Source organism: Limulus polyphemus, unplaced genomic scaffold (assembly GCF_000517525.1).
Source record: "Limulus polyphemus unplaced genomic scaffold, Limulus_polyphemus-2.1.2 Scaffold241, whole genome shotgun sequence".
Lineage (NCBI taxonomy): Eukaryota > Metazoa > Arthropoda > Merostomata > Xiphosura > Limulidae > Limulus > Limulus polyphemus.
The window spans coordinates 215,452-232,175 of NW_013665851.1; the positions used below are offsets into that span (position 1 = coordinate 215,452).

The 16,724-nt window shown below is 33.4% G+C and overlaps 1 protein-coding gene across 5 annotated transcripts in view; it reads left to right on the forward strand.

Annotated features, from left to right (window-relative positions):
• The window catches only part of LOC111085116, a 27,236-nt gene extending 12,100 nt beyond the window's left edge, over nt 1–15,136 (forward strand). For 3 of the 5 annotated variants that reach the window (XM_022382335.1, XM_022382338.1, XM_022382334.1), the window contains exons 2-3: nt 6,702–6,782; nt 10,498–15,136. In XM_022382335.1, the coding sequence (XP_022238043.1) occupies nt 6,729–6,782; nt 10,498–11,925 (1,482 nt within the window). In that variant the 5' untranslated portion in view covers nt 6,702–6,728 and the 3' untranslated portion in view covers nt 11,926–15,136. Of the gene's footprint in view, nt 1–2,182; nt 2,541–4,094; nt 4,499–6,701; nt 6,783–10,497 lie in introns of those variants that run through there. The other 2 variants (XM_022382336.1, XM_022382337.1) reach the window with 2 other exon arrangements.
• Nucleotides 15,137–16,724: the final 1,588 nt, after the last annotated feature.

The following is a 16,724-nucleotide window of genomic DNA, read 5'->3' on the forward strand; positions in this document are numbered from 1 at the left end:
TCACCAGTGCGTTGCCTTGGGTTAGACTCAACAAGCGTCTTTAGAGTATCAATATTAATTCCAACATGTCGGCCCCTGCCATTACAGTTTTTAAGGCTAAAGTCACCTGAACGAAATTTGCTGAACCATCGTTGACACTTACGAACGTTCAAAACATTTCCATAAGCTTATTTGATATTCTTTGTATTCAAACAGCATTACACGCCGAATGCGTGTCTCGTCGTGTGCCATCACTATAACGGATTAGAGTATATTAAACTTTATACATTATATAGGCTACACTAACGTGATGTTTATAATATATCTTTGACATGCATGTGATTTTTAAGTACATTCTCATTGAAATTCTTATTTTTTCGCTGTGTTGTGCACTATGTGGTTTAAAATGGAGTTAACTTCTTCGATGGAGGAAAATGTTTTGAAACTAAATGTGTGTGATATGTTCTAAAAACTTTCTATGTGTTTCAGTTAAATGTGCGATTAAAACATAAACTTCAGGCACAGTAGGAATTTAAAAAGCAAGGTTTTGTATGTAGAATAATTTTTATGGTGTTAAGCAACGAATATATTTTTACAGTTTTGACAGACTTAGTGTTTTGGAGTACTGTTACACACTTTTAAGCTTAATAAATTCATTCTATTTGAATATAATTACTTTGTGTTTTTTAATATTATTGTAAAAACTGTTTTGAAAAGTTCTTAGTTTCAGAAGATAATTACATCAAAATTATATAAAAATGAGTTTTTAATAGTAAGATATAAAAGTAATTAAAATTTTAACTAATATTTGTTTCTAGTTAACCACAAAGCTACACATTGGGCTATGCTCTGCCCAACACGAGTATCGAAACCCGGTTTCTTGCGTTGAAAGTCCGCAGACATAACACTGCCACTGAGGAGCGTTGAGTAACGCAAGGTTGCTTAATTTTACTGTGTTTATGAGATATCATCTATTGTTTTAATTTGTTTTCATTCAAGCGTGTGTTGTTGTTGTTGTTTTTTCTTTCTTGGATCGATGCTGAGTCTTCAGACTTTACGCTAGGTACTACTCACGATTGCTACCATCCCTGATTTGGAATAGCTTCTGAGATTATTTATTCATTCTGTGAAAGGTTTTATGCACGTTTATGTAGCATATAAAACCTGCTCAAAATTCCTACATGATGCTATCAGGGCTCTTATAAACAAAAGTTTTCAAACTACAGCATCTCTAAGGGGTTTTCGTTAAAATTAACCACGTACATTAAATAACAATAATTAACGGGAGCCTTCGGTGGCCATACACCGTTGAGTGTTTTATGTTAATGATAAAAGGAAGTGGGAGAAGAGTTAATAAGCATTCCTTAGTAAAATTGCTTTCATTCCTGCACGAAGGAAGTGGAAGACAGACGGTTGCTAATAAGCTCTCCTCAGTAAAGCTGCTCTACTTCCTGCACGAAGGAAGTGGGAGACGGTTCCTAATCAGCCACACTAGTAACATTGCTTTTGTCCTTACAACAACAAAAATGCATCTGTTGCACAATTGTTTATACATTACAAAATACATATAAAAAAAAAGAGGTAAATTAGGAGGTAGTCGAGCATAGATCGTTCCGTTAATCGATAAGAACGACCCAAACAGTGTCGGTTTTTTTTTTCTTTCTGAATTTCTATTAATATGATGTTTTGATTTTTTTAAAAAGTGGGGGGGATTCAAACATTTGTGCTTCAGGTACGTTTAATTTTTGTTGTTTATTCTACGTGTATTTGAAACACGTGTATTTATAAAATATTCTAGATTGGATGTACTCTATACAGATTATTTGTTGTTGTTAATTGTGGGTGTTTTGCGATTGTCCACAACTCGGGGGAAAGTTGTGCTCTAGCTATGGTAGGGGCCGTCTAAGTAAGTTAGCGTTAAATGTTCCTTGAACTCCGGCTGTTAGATTTGCAGTGGAATAGTGAATGATCATATTTGGTTCAGAGACATTGTTGCCTGGCTTGCAGATGTTTTGAGAACTTATCATACGTTTTATAGCTGTCAATAGATTGAGCAACTGTGCTTTAAATACTTAAGTGCACTTGTGCGACCTTTGTAAGACCTTGAACGTTACTGTTTTCCTCATCTTGACAAAAGTGGGTTTATAGTGTTAAAGCCGAGTATATTTATGTTGCTACTGGCAACTTGTCACATGCCTATAATGCTGGCGCCAAAGGGTTGTTTATCTCGACTGAAGGAACGATACTTGAGATCACTATTAAAATGTGTTACTTTAATGGCACGTTTTTGTTTGTAACACATTCCAAAGGATCTTGGCGTGTTTCCTAATACAGTTTCATAACAAATAATGGATGAAATGTATACGTCACTGTGAAACAAAGACAAATACATGTTTAACTCAAGCATCAAGAACTCGAATATACTTGCATTTTGTATGCGTGGTTATTCTGTATATTTGCAATCCTTATTATGATCATTAAAAATCTTGCGGATGTCCAGAAGATTAATGATATATCAATGTGGCAAAGACATTTTATTATATGCTCCCAGTGGGCGATCGGTAAGTTTGAAAGCTTCTAACACCAAAAAAGTGAGTTTCGATATCTGTGGTGGGCACAGCAAAGATAATCCATTGTGTAACTCTGTGCTTGGTAAAAAACAATTTTATTATATGCAAGCAGAGTTTGATATGTTATTTAATACCAAAGCTTGGCCATTGCATTTTCATTTATTATAGAATGTGCTGAAAATTCCTTAAAAGGGGAGATGTATATATATTCTGATTATTTTAGTATTTCAATAACATTATAAAGACAAATGGTTCCGAACAATCGGGAGTTAAAATGTCATTATACTTATAATTTTACGGTATATTATAGTTTCTAGAAATTTCACTCAAATGAGGGAGCAAGTATTTGGTTGTTTTTATGTTTGTTTTTAACTTGGTTTAAGATGGGTGAACCTAAGGCTAAATAGTAGTTTCGTATCATCTGATACTTAATTTTGTGTTTGTTTTTTAACTTGGTTTAAGATGGGTGAACCTAAGGCTAGATAGTAGTTTCGTATCATCTGATACTTAATTTTGTGTTTGTTTTTTAACTTGGTTTAAGATGGGTGAACCTAAGGCTAGATAGTACTTTCGTATCATCTGATACTTAATTTTGTGTTTGTTAATTGGTATTAGAACTTGCATGAAAAAATAAACAAAACAATAATAAATGCATCGATTTTTATCTTCCATTTTCATTACCTTGTGATATCGGAAGTTGATATTAAGTCGTTGTGTCAACGGAGAGTTCGCCCTTTATTTGAACGATACCGAGAGCGAGTCTGTCGACACCGAGAACAAGAGCTAGAATAATATTTTTTATGCGACCAAAAATTCAAAAAATTAACTTATTATTATTGTTGTTGTTGTCGCTCTAATTTTTGTTCAAAACTATTGTTTATATTATAAGGTTTGTCGCATAAAATATATATTTATATCGATCTTGGTCTCGCCCACCTGGTTTTGACTACATCTTTGATGCTAATACAGTTGCACACTGACACATACTACGACGAGACTCCATAATTGGAGGGTGAAAAATGTGTGCTTTGGTTGGTGCTAAGTATTTTTCTAGTGTATAACATAATCGTAGCATCTGATGTTTTTATCAAAAGGTTATGTCTTTTGTAAATTCCTCAAAACTCAGATATACATGGAATTATAGGTGCATTAGTTGTCTATCTGCTGCCCTCATAAAACGAGTAGATACTGCAGAGGACTGAGTACGTTGAATATGCAAATCAAAAAGCACGTGACAACCACAGCTGATATAAAGTCATGGTGGAACGGCATCCGCGTGAACAACATTAAGATATTTTTGGCATTTAATACATAGTGATACCACCCAAAATTGATTCTTTAAGTATATTTAACAGCTCTTTCCAAACTGTTCCTACACTCAAATCATTATGATATGTTCAGTTCAATAAGTTAGAATTTTCAGTAAGGTAATATCTCGTATTTAATGAATGACATTGGAGAACAAGAGAGGCTGAATCAACTCGAGGAACCAAGACCACCCAGTAAGAGACCTGCAACAAGTCATACCCCCACCTGTAATAATCAGAGTGTTGTGTCTCGGAACAAGTGATAATCCATTAACACAAAGGTCAGTTGTAAAAGCCATTCATGAGCCCCAGGCAACAATATGAAACAAAATCAAGATTCTACATCTGGAAAGTAACACAAGTCAGTGTACACAAGTTGCCTTCCTGACATAACTGGTCAATGTTGCATACCTCAAGAAGATGGAAAGTGAAACTTATATTCATGCTATTCTGTATGAAGACAAGCTGGTCAAGTCGCCAGATGTAGCACCTTTGTATTTCTATGCTATCTGACTGTTGAACTGGCACTGAGAAACTGTTTTCCTCTTATAAAGCATTTGGCATGATAGCCTTATGATGGAGCCTTTAGCAATGGAAACTATGCTGCAGCACTGTTTTCAAGTCATTAGACAGAGCATGACGGTGTGTGGCAATATGTTGACAAAATCGTTTTATTGTAACACCAGCAAAATTACCCATCCCGAGTGATAAAAGAAGTTTAAGTTAATCTATCAATTTAAATTATTTCGTGGACTTGAAGAAGGTTTATTGTGTTACACTCTTGATTTCACTCAGAGCCAAAGCTCTGAGCTACTTATTCCACCCATTGCGAAAAATAATTGTTGAGCATTTCAGCCATGCTAGGAGCTTCTCAACAATAACATACAGTAAATCTACATTTTTAGCCATGGTATAGTGGCTCACAGAATGGTTCTGGAGTTTTTTCAAGTAAAAACGTTTAGCCCATAGCTCCTTCTCTTGACCGACTTGAGATATAATTACAGCCACAGCTATTGAGCATTCCATCTTGTTGTTCTTTAAGTTTTGATATGTGAATGATAGTGTGATTAATTCATAACAAATTAGTGTAGAATATCCTGCTTGCAAAATAAATGGTATGAGATACCTAATATCTGCATTAGGGTATACTATAAAACACTTTAAAAATTTACAGCTAAGAAAAAAATAAATGACTGTATTGTTTGTCTGGTGTATAGAAACATTTTAATCAAAAATTTGTGGTGTATACTTTTGTTTAAATAAGTTGGATCCTATATGTTGTTATTAGCTATTTCCAGTAGTTGTTTTTATCATATTGACCATAGTGTTTAAAATACTTTATATATTTCAAATTATGATTGTTAACCTTAGTTTTAAGATTTAAAACTAACTTCAGTCTCTGAAACTGATCGAACCTAGTGAGGTAATATTGGGATTACTGCTGAAAATGTTTTTTGTAAGTTATATTTTCAATGTTATAATGTAGTTGTTTCCAAGAGGAAGCTGCTAATCAAGATGATGTGATAATTGAGAAGCTTTGTCTAGTATCTAGAGACAAGGGTACATTATTTATAAATAGGAGTAGGCACTTAGAGAAGTTAATGAGTTTTCAGTGAGTGTGTGAATTCAATATTAGAAGTGAAATTTATTGTGTCTATTCAGTTACTTAAACTGATAGTGAGGAAAGTGAGTACATAAGGTTATTTGTGAGTTAGGCATACTTACAGAGAGGTGTCAGATTCTCAGTCTGTCACTCTAACCACTAGGCCATATCTGACCTCGGCATCAAGTAGTTTTGATTTAAGGAATTAGATTTTTATCACATCGTGCAGTTATTTTACTTACAAAGTTACTATCTGTATGCCTTAAAGAATCCCTATTTACATTTTCAATTCATTTCAAGTTTGGTAAATTAATTTCTTGTTAGAGTTTCCAGGGCCACATTGATTTCCCGTTAGTTCTCCTGTGTTCCAAAATAAGTAGTTCTAAGGTAGAGAGAACCTATACTCTTTCTTCAGTCAGTATTTGCATACTTTAGTTAACAATTAGAAAGATTACTGATACACAATGAAACAGGTTTATTTTAACACTTAATTTTTTTATCTCTCAAACTGTCAGTTCTATCTCAAGATTTCATTAAGTTAACTAAACAACTTTGATAAAAAAAAAAAACATTAACTGCAGACCATGTGTCTTGAAATACTGTGACGTGCATCACAAAGAGGAATTTTTTGTAATATCTTTCATAACAATATTAAAAGTTGGATAGATTGTCATGAAATGTATTGAGACAAAATGGCTGTTATTTTTTTTTTCAAGAGGACATGTGTAAAGTCTCGGTACAATATCTCAAATAATGTATTCCAGAAGAGACTAATTTCTAATCACTTACCTTCATTCAGGTTAGAAATTGATTTGTAACAAGCTTTTTGGTATGAATAATATTCCAAGAAATATATCAATCACAGTCCTTGTCTATCATGTTTACCTGATCTACTGGTGGGAGCATAACAGCTTTGATATAATGTTTCAAAGATTCCTTTGAGTTTGCCTGGAATTGAAGCCCGTTTAAGATATATCTGACACTGTAAGCTTGTTTTTCTAATGTATTTTTCCAGTACTAAAATTGTGTTAATTATGTCTAAAATCTATTGTATGAATGTGGCACCAAAACAATTAGTTTCAGTAAAACACTTCACAAAACAATATTTTAGTCTGTTGTTTAATTTAAAGGAATAAAGTCCCATTAATAAATTTAAGGACACATAAAAAAAATAAGATAAAAATGCAATAATTTTATATATATTTCTAAAACTTATCATACATCATTTTTTGGTTTTTCCAGATAACAGTATGTTATTAGTGTGGCACCATGGGATGTGTGTCATCTAGAACAAGTCTGGATGACCGAAGGAATATATTCAATGTAAGTTTAAACATGTAGTGCCTTTGATGCTTTTATTTATATGTAACACAACCATATTTAGTAAGTCTGTGCTCTTATATGCCTGTAATATCACATGGGTCCAAATCATGGACTTTGAAAGCAGCAGGTGTCAGGCAACTTGAGATGTGGTGTTATTGATGGTTATGTAAAGCTTCCTGGAAAGAGAGATGTACAAACAAGTTGGTGTTAGAGCAGCTTTGCCTGGAGTGTATGCTGGTTTGTCAGGTTTAAATACAGAATTTATAATACTTTGGTCAAGTCTCAAGGACTTCAACTCCTTTGCTCAAGCATCATGTCATTTTTGGCATGGTTCCAATAGGTTGTATAAGAAGAAGAAGGCAGAGGACTAGATGGAGTGACATCATCAAGTGGATGAAGTTATTAGTGACTGATGAGAGGAAAGCTGTGGATGTGAAAGGTCCATGGAAAAATGTTGTCCTTAAGTTTGCCTACTGTCACAAGTGACGATGGCTTGATTAAGCTGTTTTGAGTATTGTCGAGTTATTTCTTAAATTTATGTGTCACCCAGTTACACCTGTTTTTTATTGTGGCAATTCTAAAGATAATTTCCATATTTGTTTTTCTGCTATGCTCTAAAAGTTGTTTTTACCTCTAAAATAGATATTTTTATTTGCTCATTATTTTGCTTTACTTTTTCATTGAAACAATATTTGATTTCAAGATTTACAAATCATATACGATACACTTCCTAACTGCTTTGTTAGAACAGCTAGACACACGTGTATGTATGTATGTATGTGTGTGTGTCATATATATATAGAACATATACTCCATATAATGTTTTGTTTGAAAACCAGTCGGTAAAAGCAATGATATTTCTGACTTTCATAGGTTCATAGTAGTAAAAAAAATTGTTTATAAAAAAATTAATATTTTTGACCAGTTCTTCAGAGATACCTGTCATTAGAATCCACCAACAATAGCAATCAAAATGGAATACATCTGTAACTAGAAAAATTGTAGCCACAATTCACTGTTAAATGACCCAGAGTAAATTTAATTGGACAGTCGAATAAGTTTCAAGAGACTAATTCTTTAAGTAGTAGCCAGAATTTGACTACGTCCAACCATAGCATTAAGAAAACTGCCTTATATCACAGTTTTCAACTAGTCTATAAATAGCTTATCTCTGTTATAAACAGGAAAGCATAATTTCAGTGGTGCTTAAAGTGCAAATTGCATAGAGATGGAGCTGGAAAGCATGCAATCCTCTGGATTGCTGAAAGTAATTAGCCAGTGCCACCAATGTAATATTTGAAATTGACTCGCAGGCAGTACTGTATAAAATTTGGAGTATATAGTCCCAGATAGATGGATGGCAGAAAGCAAACCAGTTGCATGGTAAAGCTATCATTTGGATGTATGTGATAGGACAAGAAATGAGGAAACTAACAAGTTTACATGAGAAGCCTCTTTATCAAAACTAGCATAACTACTGGCAGGATGTCTATCTTCCCTGGAGTAGTGATGTGAAAGCAGCAATCATGGAAGGTCTTCATCAGCATTCAGAGAGATTAAACTGCAGGAAAACAAAATACCATATGGTGTAGCTAAGAAAAACAAGAATTGGAGATTCACCAGTATACATCCAGACCACTAATAACTCCAGTAAAGGAACTCTTCTCTACCTTCTGCAATCAGTCTCCAAATGAGGGATAAGTTCTTGATAGCACAACCCCTAGGATTGTCACCTTTATTCAGATAAAGCACAAGATCTGTTGGAAGCATGGCTGAAAGATAAGAGAATGAATAAGAAAATGGCAGGAGACTGTGGAATCAAGGAGCAGGCAAGAGAAACAAAGCTGAGGTGGTTTGGTCACATGAAGAGAGGAAGAACAAAAAAATAAGGAGAGCATTAGAGCTGCCAGTAGCTGGCAAGAGAAGACTGTAGAGTGTTGGAAGGACATGATAAGAAAGGAATAACGGAAGACCTGGCAGTGAACAGAGATGATTGGAAGAAAGCAACATGTGTGAAGGATGGCAACCCCTGCTAAATGGAAAAGCCAAAGAAAAAGAAGACTGATAAAACGCAGGTTGTGAGAAAAGAGTGGCTAGAAGCATATTGTGTGATCTAGTGATTCTTGTTTCTTTCATCTTTGTTAAAAATGTAGCAAAACCACATGTGTTGTTTTAGCAGTCCAAGCTGCTAGAAGTGGTGATAGTGAAAGTTATTTTTTATATTAATATTTTTAGAAGAATTGTTAACATCTGTTATGTGTTTTGATGTTACTACACATTTCTACTCTGATGGACAAGCACTATCCAGTGGGCTACAGCCAAACAAGAATCTTATGAAGCCTATGCCACACTGAGTTTTAGCTAATATAATAATGAAATGTGCCCCAACACTATATTAGCTGGGAAATCATAATAAATTGACTAGTCAATGTATATATGTTTCTTTATACGTTTGTAATGTTAAAAATATGAAAATGTTTTTGAGAAATATAATTATATATTTCCTAGTATATGTGTAAAACAGTCAACCCATTTCAATATATATATCTTTATGTAAGTTAAGAAATCTTGTTTGGTGTTAATTTGTTATATACACTTTTATCTTACACTACAGTAGCTTGTATGTTAAGACATAATACTTTCCAACTTCATTCAAACCTGTTACATGTTTGGTGTAATGCCAGATTTGGAAATTTGTAAGTAATGTGATTAGCATATTATGTTCATTGGTAAACCTTTTAAAATCTAATCTGTTTCTTCTGTGTGTAAATTTTTATGTTATATGTTCTGAGAACTTGTATTTTCAACACAAACTCCTAGAGTTCTTTTCATTATATGTGATAATCAGTGTTGGGTACATTACTGATAAAAAAAGAAATTAACTCATTACTTGTTTCTTCAGAAAAAAGTTAATGTAATGTCTTTATGTATTGATTAATACAAAATGTAGCATGTTATATTACTGGATACATTTTACTCGTTACATTTCTTTCTCTTGTCTTGCCCTATGAAGCAATTGTTGACTATTTCTTATCTTTTTCTTTAACAATAAGCCTGAAAGTTAATTTACTAAATACATGTCAGCCTGAATGTACAGTGCACATGTTCTGAAATACAGATAAAATTAAACTAAAACCTCTCTGCCAGTAAAAATTGTATGAAAGTTATTTAATGAACTGCTTTTTACATAAATAATGTTTTATCTCCAACTATGATAGTAATTTTGGTATATTCACCATGTTTTAGAAATTCTGTAATAATTTGATGTGCAACTTATAAACCAACTGTACATAAATAACCCTTTCAAATGTTATCTATTGTTTTGTTTTTTCAACCATACTTATACTGCTTTCATTTTTCCATTCATATGTATTCATTTTAGATTTTGTCTTGTTTTGTTTTTTAACTTGTACTGATACCATCACAAATTTGAAACTTTAATTTCATGTGTACATAATTTTCAAAGGTAAAGCCCAAATCCACTTTCTTTGAATGCTTTGTATAACTTCAGGATAGATTTTTATTTTGGTCTTTCACCTATTGTTTAATCAAGTAAATGCAGTGTTTAAGGTTTCCCAGTATTTTAGAGTGTAATAATAAATAGACTTTAGGATAGCATGGTTTTGTTTACACAAAAAGCTAGCTTGTGATACATCTAGTACTTTTATGTTTTAAAGAGATTGGCTTTGTAATAGATATTTTTTTGTAACGATAGGTGTGGAACATTGATGATCGAGGAAATCACTTGAATGCTGGAAAAATTGAAGTGACTGAATCTGACTTAATATTGTACCAGCATGGGAAAGGTGTAATTCGTTGGCCTTTGCGCAGTTTGCGGAGATATGGATTTGATGCTGAGCTGTTCTCTTTTGAATGTGGTCGACGTTGTCCTACAGGACCAGGAATTTATGCTTTTAAATGTCGACGGGCTGAGCTACTTTTCAATGTGTTACAAGAGTCAATTCAGAACACTGGTGGAAGTGGAAGAGGAAGTGTGGCAGGGACTCCAGCTGACCAAAACAATGTAACTGGTGTTGATGTTTCTCTCTCAGCCAGTGGGAGCATTGCTAGTCATCTTGGTCATCATGGCTTAGATGCTGCTGATTATCTTGAACCAATCAGGGATAATGCTTCTACATCTGCAGGAATAACACCTCAAAGGTCAGTTGGAGCTTCTGTAGAAAGCTGTTGTATTTTAAGAAATGGAACAGTTACTTCTACAACAGGAAATTCCTTGCAGTCTCGAGACACTGCCACAATGCTAGGAAATGAGGCAGGAGTATCTAATCTGTGTAGTTTAAGTTCTAGCATTAGGCTTGCAAACCCACATTACATGAATGAGGAGATCTTTGCTCATGTGTCTCGCTCCACTGCTTCTTTTCCAAGCCCAGTTGCACATAAGTATGTGAAATCGATAGTAAACGAAGATAACTCCAGTAAATGTGTTAAGCGCTCATTACTTCATGGGAAACACCCATATGTTAATGGTCATGTTCCACCTTGTGGCCATTTAACCTGTGGTTTCATACTTGCTAGTCATTGCCAGGCTCGGTGTCCTCCTGAAGGTAGTGTTATTTCATGTGTACATTGTGTTGATTTTAACACTAACTATACAAAATTAGATGAACTCTTGAAACAAGAGCAGACTGCAAAACAACAAAAAGAACATTTTTATGTTAATATAAGTCCTGATATATCAAATGGGTCAGCTATTGCAAAGTGTGGCCTAATAAACAAGACAGCTTCTAATAACTTATCCCAAAATAACTGTATTACTTCACCAGTGTCTCATCCAGCAACCAGTGCAACAGGTCACCTTTATGCTAATATTGGATCCCCATCCTCTGAAGGACAAGAGGAAAAGGCATGTATAGATGAGACCACAAAAGAAGAATCTGACAGTCAAATGAACTATATTATCCTAGACCTAGATCAAAGTAGTGATAAAACTAATGTTGTTGCATCTCCCTTGTCACCACCTGTTTCCCCTCCCACCTCTCCCTTACAGCAGCCAGAAGGTTATGCAACAATTGACTTTGATAAAACTGCAGCTCTCTCCAACTCTGCTAATCCATCTATGGTCAATGATGACAGTGTCCGAAAAACTCGGCATAATGGGATAATTCCTTCTTCTAGTCCATAGAAAGATATATTTGAACATACTGTCAGCCAATGTTACTGAAGATCAACTAGAACAATGATTTTTTAACAATCGTTATACTCTGGCATTAATAAATTTCTTACAACCATCTGTTGGAAATATCGGAATATAACTTGTTCTTGAAAAAGTAAAAAAAAATTATACAAAGTTTTTATTGATGCACTTAAGTTAATTCTTGAGCTTGAGATTTTGATGTGATAAGATGTGGATTTTTGTTATTATTATTATTATTACTGTATTTAGACGTGGACAGATTTTCTAATATATGCTTCAAACTGCATTTCTTCTTACAAGAGTAATGCATTATGTTGCAGGAGCTGTATATAAGCCATTCTTTACAAAATGATAAAATCTTATTGTTAATAGCAAGTCACTTGAAGTAGTCCCAATAGTTATGAACCCCTTTGTTGTTGGGTTTTTTTTTTTCATGTTCATGTTGCCAAAGATATATTATGTGGTTTCAGCATTGTTTGTTCTCGGATGTTATTCTTCAGGATGTCAGTTACTCTTTGACCATTCAATAGGATTTTTCAAAGAACTGGTGTGAAAGTATATGAACTTATTCACTCATAGAAAATTGTATGACTCTACAGTGAATTAATACACTGATAACTATTAGAAGTTTATTTGAATATGTTTATTAGTAAATGTTATGTAGTAACCACTAATCTGTTAAAGCTGTGTCGTATACATCAGAAAAGGATTTAAAGATAACTCGCAAGTTTTAAAGTGCAGATATTTGAAACATTGATCTACTAAGAGGCATTTTATAATGTGACAGGAACTTTACTTTAGGTCAACTAAGTGCCGTTTCTAAATTATTTTATTCACTTTATCTTTTTCTTATCTATAGATGTGGTGTAGGTTTATACTGTTGTTGCATTAACCTTCATATATGGTTTGGTCTATGACAAATCCTGTTGAAACAGATCTAGTGTGATGGTGTATATTTGGAGTGTTGTTACAGTATCATGTGATCCAGCCAAGGCTATATCTTGCTATAATAAGGTCCATGAAGATGGTTTACATTTTGTGTTATTGCAATAACCTATGACCCAGCTTAGTCTGTATTCTGCTAGACAAAGTTCATGGAGGTGGTACAAGTTTTGAGTGTCATAGCAATAACCTGTGATTCACACTAGGCTATATTCTGGTGTATTTTAGGATTAATACATAGAGATGGAATAAGTTTACATTGTCTGTGATCTAACCAGTGCTGTAATTGATCTGTTAGATTGTATAGGTGTATGGTTCCTTTGAAGCATCCTATTATTTTGTAATGTAATTGGACTTAAGTTATTGTTTGGATTTAATCATAATAATATTTTTGTTCTGTTTGACCGAGTTGGTCTCAATAGTAATAAGTTGAGTTTGTCTGTTCTAACACGTCATCTGGCCTGAACATATTCAGGTAGAATAAACTGTTTGTAACCTGAGGTATTATAATTTAATGTCTCTGAACTCTTGCATTCATGATGTAAGGGCTTTAAAAGTGAAAAAAGTTTGAAATATATTTGCTCTCTCGATTCTAATCTGTTACATATTTTTATGTGGTAAAGATGATTACAGTAGAAGGGGGGGGGAGAACCACATATTCTTGAAGTTAATAAAGTTCTGAATGCTAGATGAATTGTGGTAACTGCAAGAGATGCCTTATTGTGTGCCCTGTCCTGTAATTCAGAAGACTCGCTCCCCTCACCAGATACAATGAGAGGGTGCTAATGAATTATTTACACAAGACTGAATAAATTAATGTCATTGTTCTTTGTTTTTAACTGTGTGATAATCAGCTTTATCAAAGTAGTTTCATACATGTATACAACAGATATTTGATAACAAAAAATAGGGATAAACTTTAGACCTGTTGACCTAAACATTTAATTTTGAAGTGCATCTAAAAAATTATTATATCTCTCAAATTTCCAAGGTTTTCCCTGGAATATCGTTCGTGGTTTTACACCACAGAATATTTGGACTCAACTTACAAGCTTTATAGAAAGTTTTTATAAAGTTATCTGAAGATAAGCATGGAAAACCACGAACATTATTCTCAGACATGTTTGTACATCTGTGGATATCCTCAGAGAATGTTCACAGAATCCTTGGACAGTGTTGGTGAACATTCAATGACTTTTTTAAAATTTGACCTGATAGTAATTGTACTCCTTTATGCAATAACCTAGTTTTGTAGTTGTTAAACTGCTTGAAATTATACAAAAACTCAACGAATAAGAATATAGTTTTTTGAAGTTTGCAAAGTTCTTTGAATCACAGCATTAGAGTTTAACAACTTTTATCAGTTTTGCATTATCTTGAGTATCAGTTTTAATGTACTTTTAAATCCAAAATGTGTTGTGAAACACTTTTGATGGCTTGAAACTGTCCACTGTATAGAGGGTTCAAGTTCTGAAATGTTAAAAATATTCTCAATGTTAGTTTCCATAGAGAGGTGAGTCCCCCTTTTTTTTTCTTTTTCTTTTGCTTCTACAAAACTTATTTGGCAAAAGTACTGTTAGAGTTTGATAAAATATTTATTTAGTGCTATTATATACACACATGCAAAAGCAATGTTTTTTGTTTTGTCTTTTAAGACAGAACTTACAATTTAAATTTCATATCATTCAAATGTGTTGTTCCATGTGGGTTTGTGTCCCGAAAAAGTTGATATTGTTGTCAAAGTTGAAAATATTATCAAAGTAGTAATGGTGTGCTGTTTGATCGGTATATTTCAAATTGACTGGCAAACTAATAGTGAAAAATGTCAGTCAAAAGTCGGATTCCAAAGTATCCTTCACTGAACTTTTCAAGGTTGAAAAACTTAAGTATGTTTTTGATTTAAATGTTATATTCATAATCAGTATTGCGATATTAGGCATAAGGAGTTTATTTTGGAACATGGTTGCTTCATCAATATGCAGTTGGTCATCATGTAGCCTTATCAATATAACTCCATTGATAGTGTGGGTGCAGCAGTATTTTCTTACATTTTTGCTGTACACTGAAAATGGCTATAGGTTAGTCAGTCAGCTTTCCTTATCACAACATTACTTTTTAACTGGTGCCATAAATTTTCCACTCGGGTAGCATCAAGACTTTTTGCTAGCCATTTCATAACATACATTACCAGCTCTTTCTGTCTCATCAAAATAATTGTTATACTATCACACCTTGGTTTGCATGCAATACCCAGTCGTTAATGTATAATTGGCCCTGGCTTTAATAATGATCTAAAACATACTGCTATAATGAACTCTTGCTTCATAATATTATCAGTTTTGACAATATTTTGATCTCTTTTACACCATTAAGTATAGACCAATAGTTTTTTTTTTTTGCTTACATACTCGTGTATTTGCACACAAAAAAAACTCCCAGGCCTTCAAAAGTGACCCATTGTTGTTTTTTTCAGTCTGCAGCACATTGTTTCAATTCATTTGTTCCTGTAACTTTTGTAATCCCTTACATAGTTTAAACATTCTTTTATGCTCATGCATGAAAAATTAGTTTTTCAGTTTGAACTTTTCCATGGAGAGAGAGACCATTTCCGTGAAACCACTTTTGAACGTTTTTGTTGCTGATTCAAACTCCAAGCACATCCTGTATTTCTGGGGATGTTTTTAAATGACTCGATGTTGATGTTTTTGTGGGGTGTCTTTTTTTTTCTAAACTATAAACTTTCAGTTTTACAAATGCCCTTAATATATTTTGAGCCATGCTCTTTGAAGTACCACGTTTTTGAATTACACGTAATTAACTTTTGTTATGTAAATAGCAATTTCTGCTTGCTCACTTTTCATTGTTTAATTCTAAATATTTTGTTTTCAGTTTCAACAGTTCTACATTTTACATAATCATCTGATGATATAGGCACTTTTCTGGTCATTCATTACATTTGACTGGAAAAAAATAAAAGTGTTAACACGTTAAAACAAATGTGAAAAACAATTGTATCCTTATGAAAGTGTTACTATTGGTGAAGAGAATAACAATGTTATTGTTAGCTACAAAACAATGTTTATGTAATACAGACAGATACCATGTGCTGTCAAAAGTGGCTTTCATTATTGCAAGATTTTAAACAATAATTTTTTGTTTCATTTTGAGGTTACTTTCTGATTAATTATATTACAGCTTTTACAGTAAGTAAGAAACTTGTGTACAAATCTGTAACTTGTAATATAAAATAATTGTTTTCCTTGTCCTTGATGGAGCTCAGACTTGTGACCAGTACTGCTTGCTGTAAGCTTTTCAACTATACCAGGAATGAAGTTAGATGTTAATGACCTTGTAGAGTTATATTTAGATCTTTCTTGAATTTCACTATATGAAGAATAACATTTTGTTGTTTGTTAGTAAACATTTAAAAAAACAAGATCATCAAAGAGAAATAGCATCAGTTGAAGTTGTTGCAAGAATACTGTGTTGAATTTATAATAGCATCAGTTGAAGTTGTTGCAAGAATACTGTGTTGTATTTATAATAGCATCAGTTAAAGTTGTTGCAAGAATACTGTGTTGTATTTATAATGGCATCAGTTGAAGTTGTTGCAAGGATGCTGTGTTGTATTTATAATGGCATCAGTTGAAGTTGTTGCAAGGACACTGTGTTGTATTTATAATGGGATCAGTTGAAGTTGTTGCAAGGACACTGTGTTGTATTTATAATGGCATCAGTTGAAGTTGTTGCAAGGACGCTGTGTTGTATTTATAATGGTTGAAGTTGTTGCAAGGACGCTGTGTTGTATTTATAATGGTTGAAGTTGTTGCAAGGACGCTGTGTTG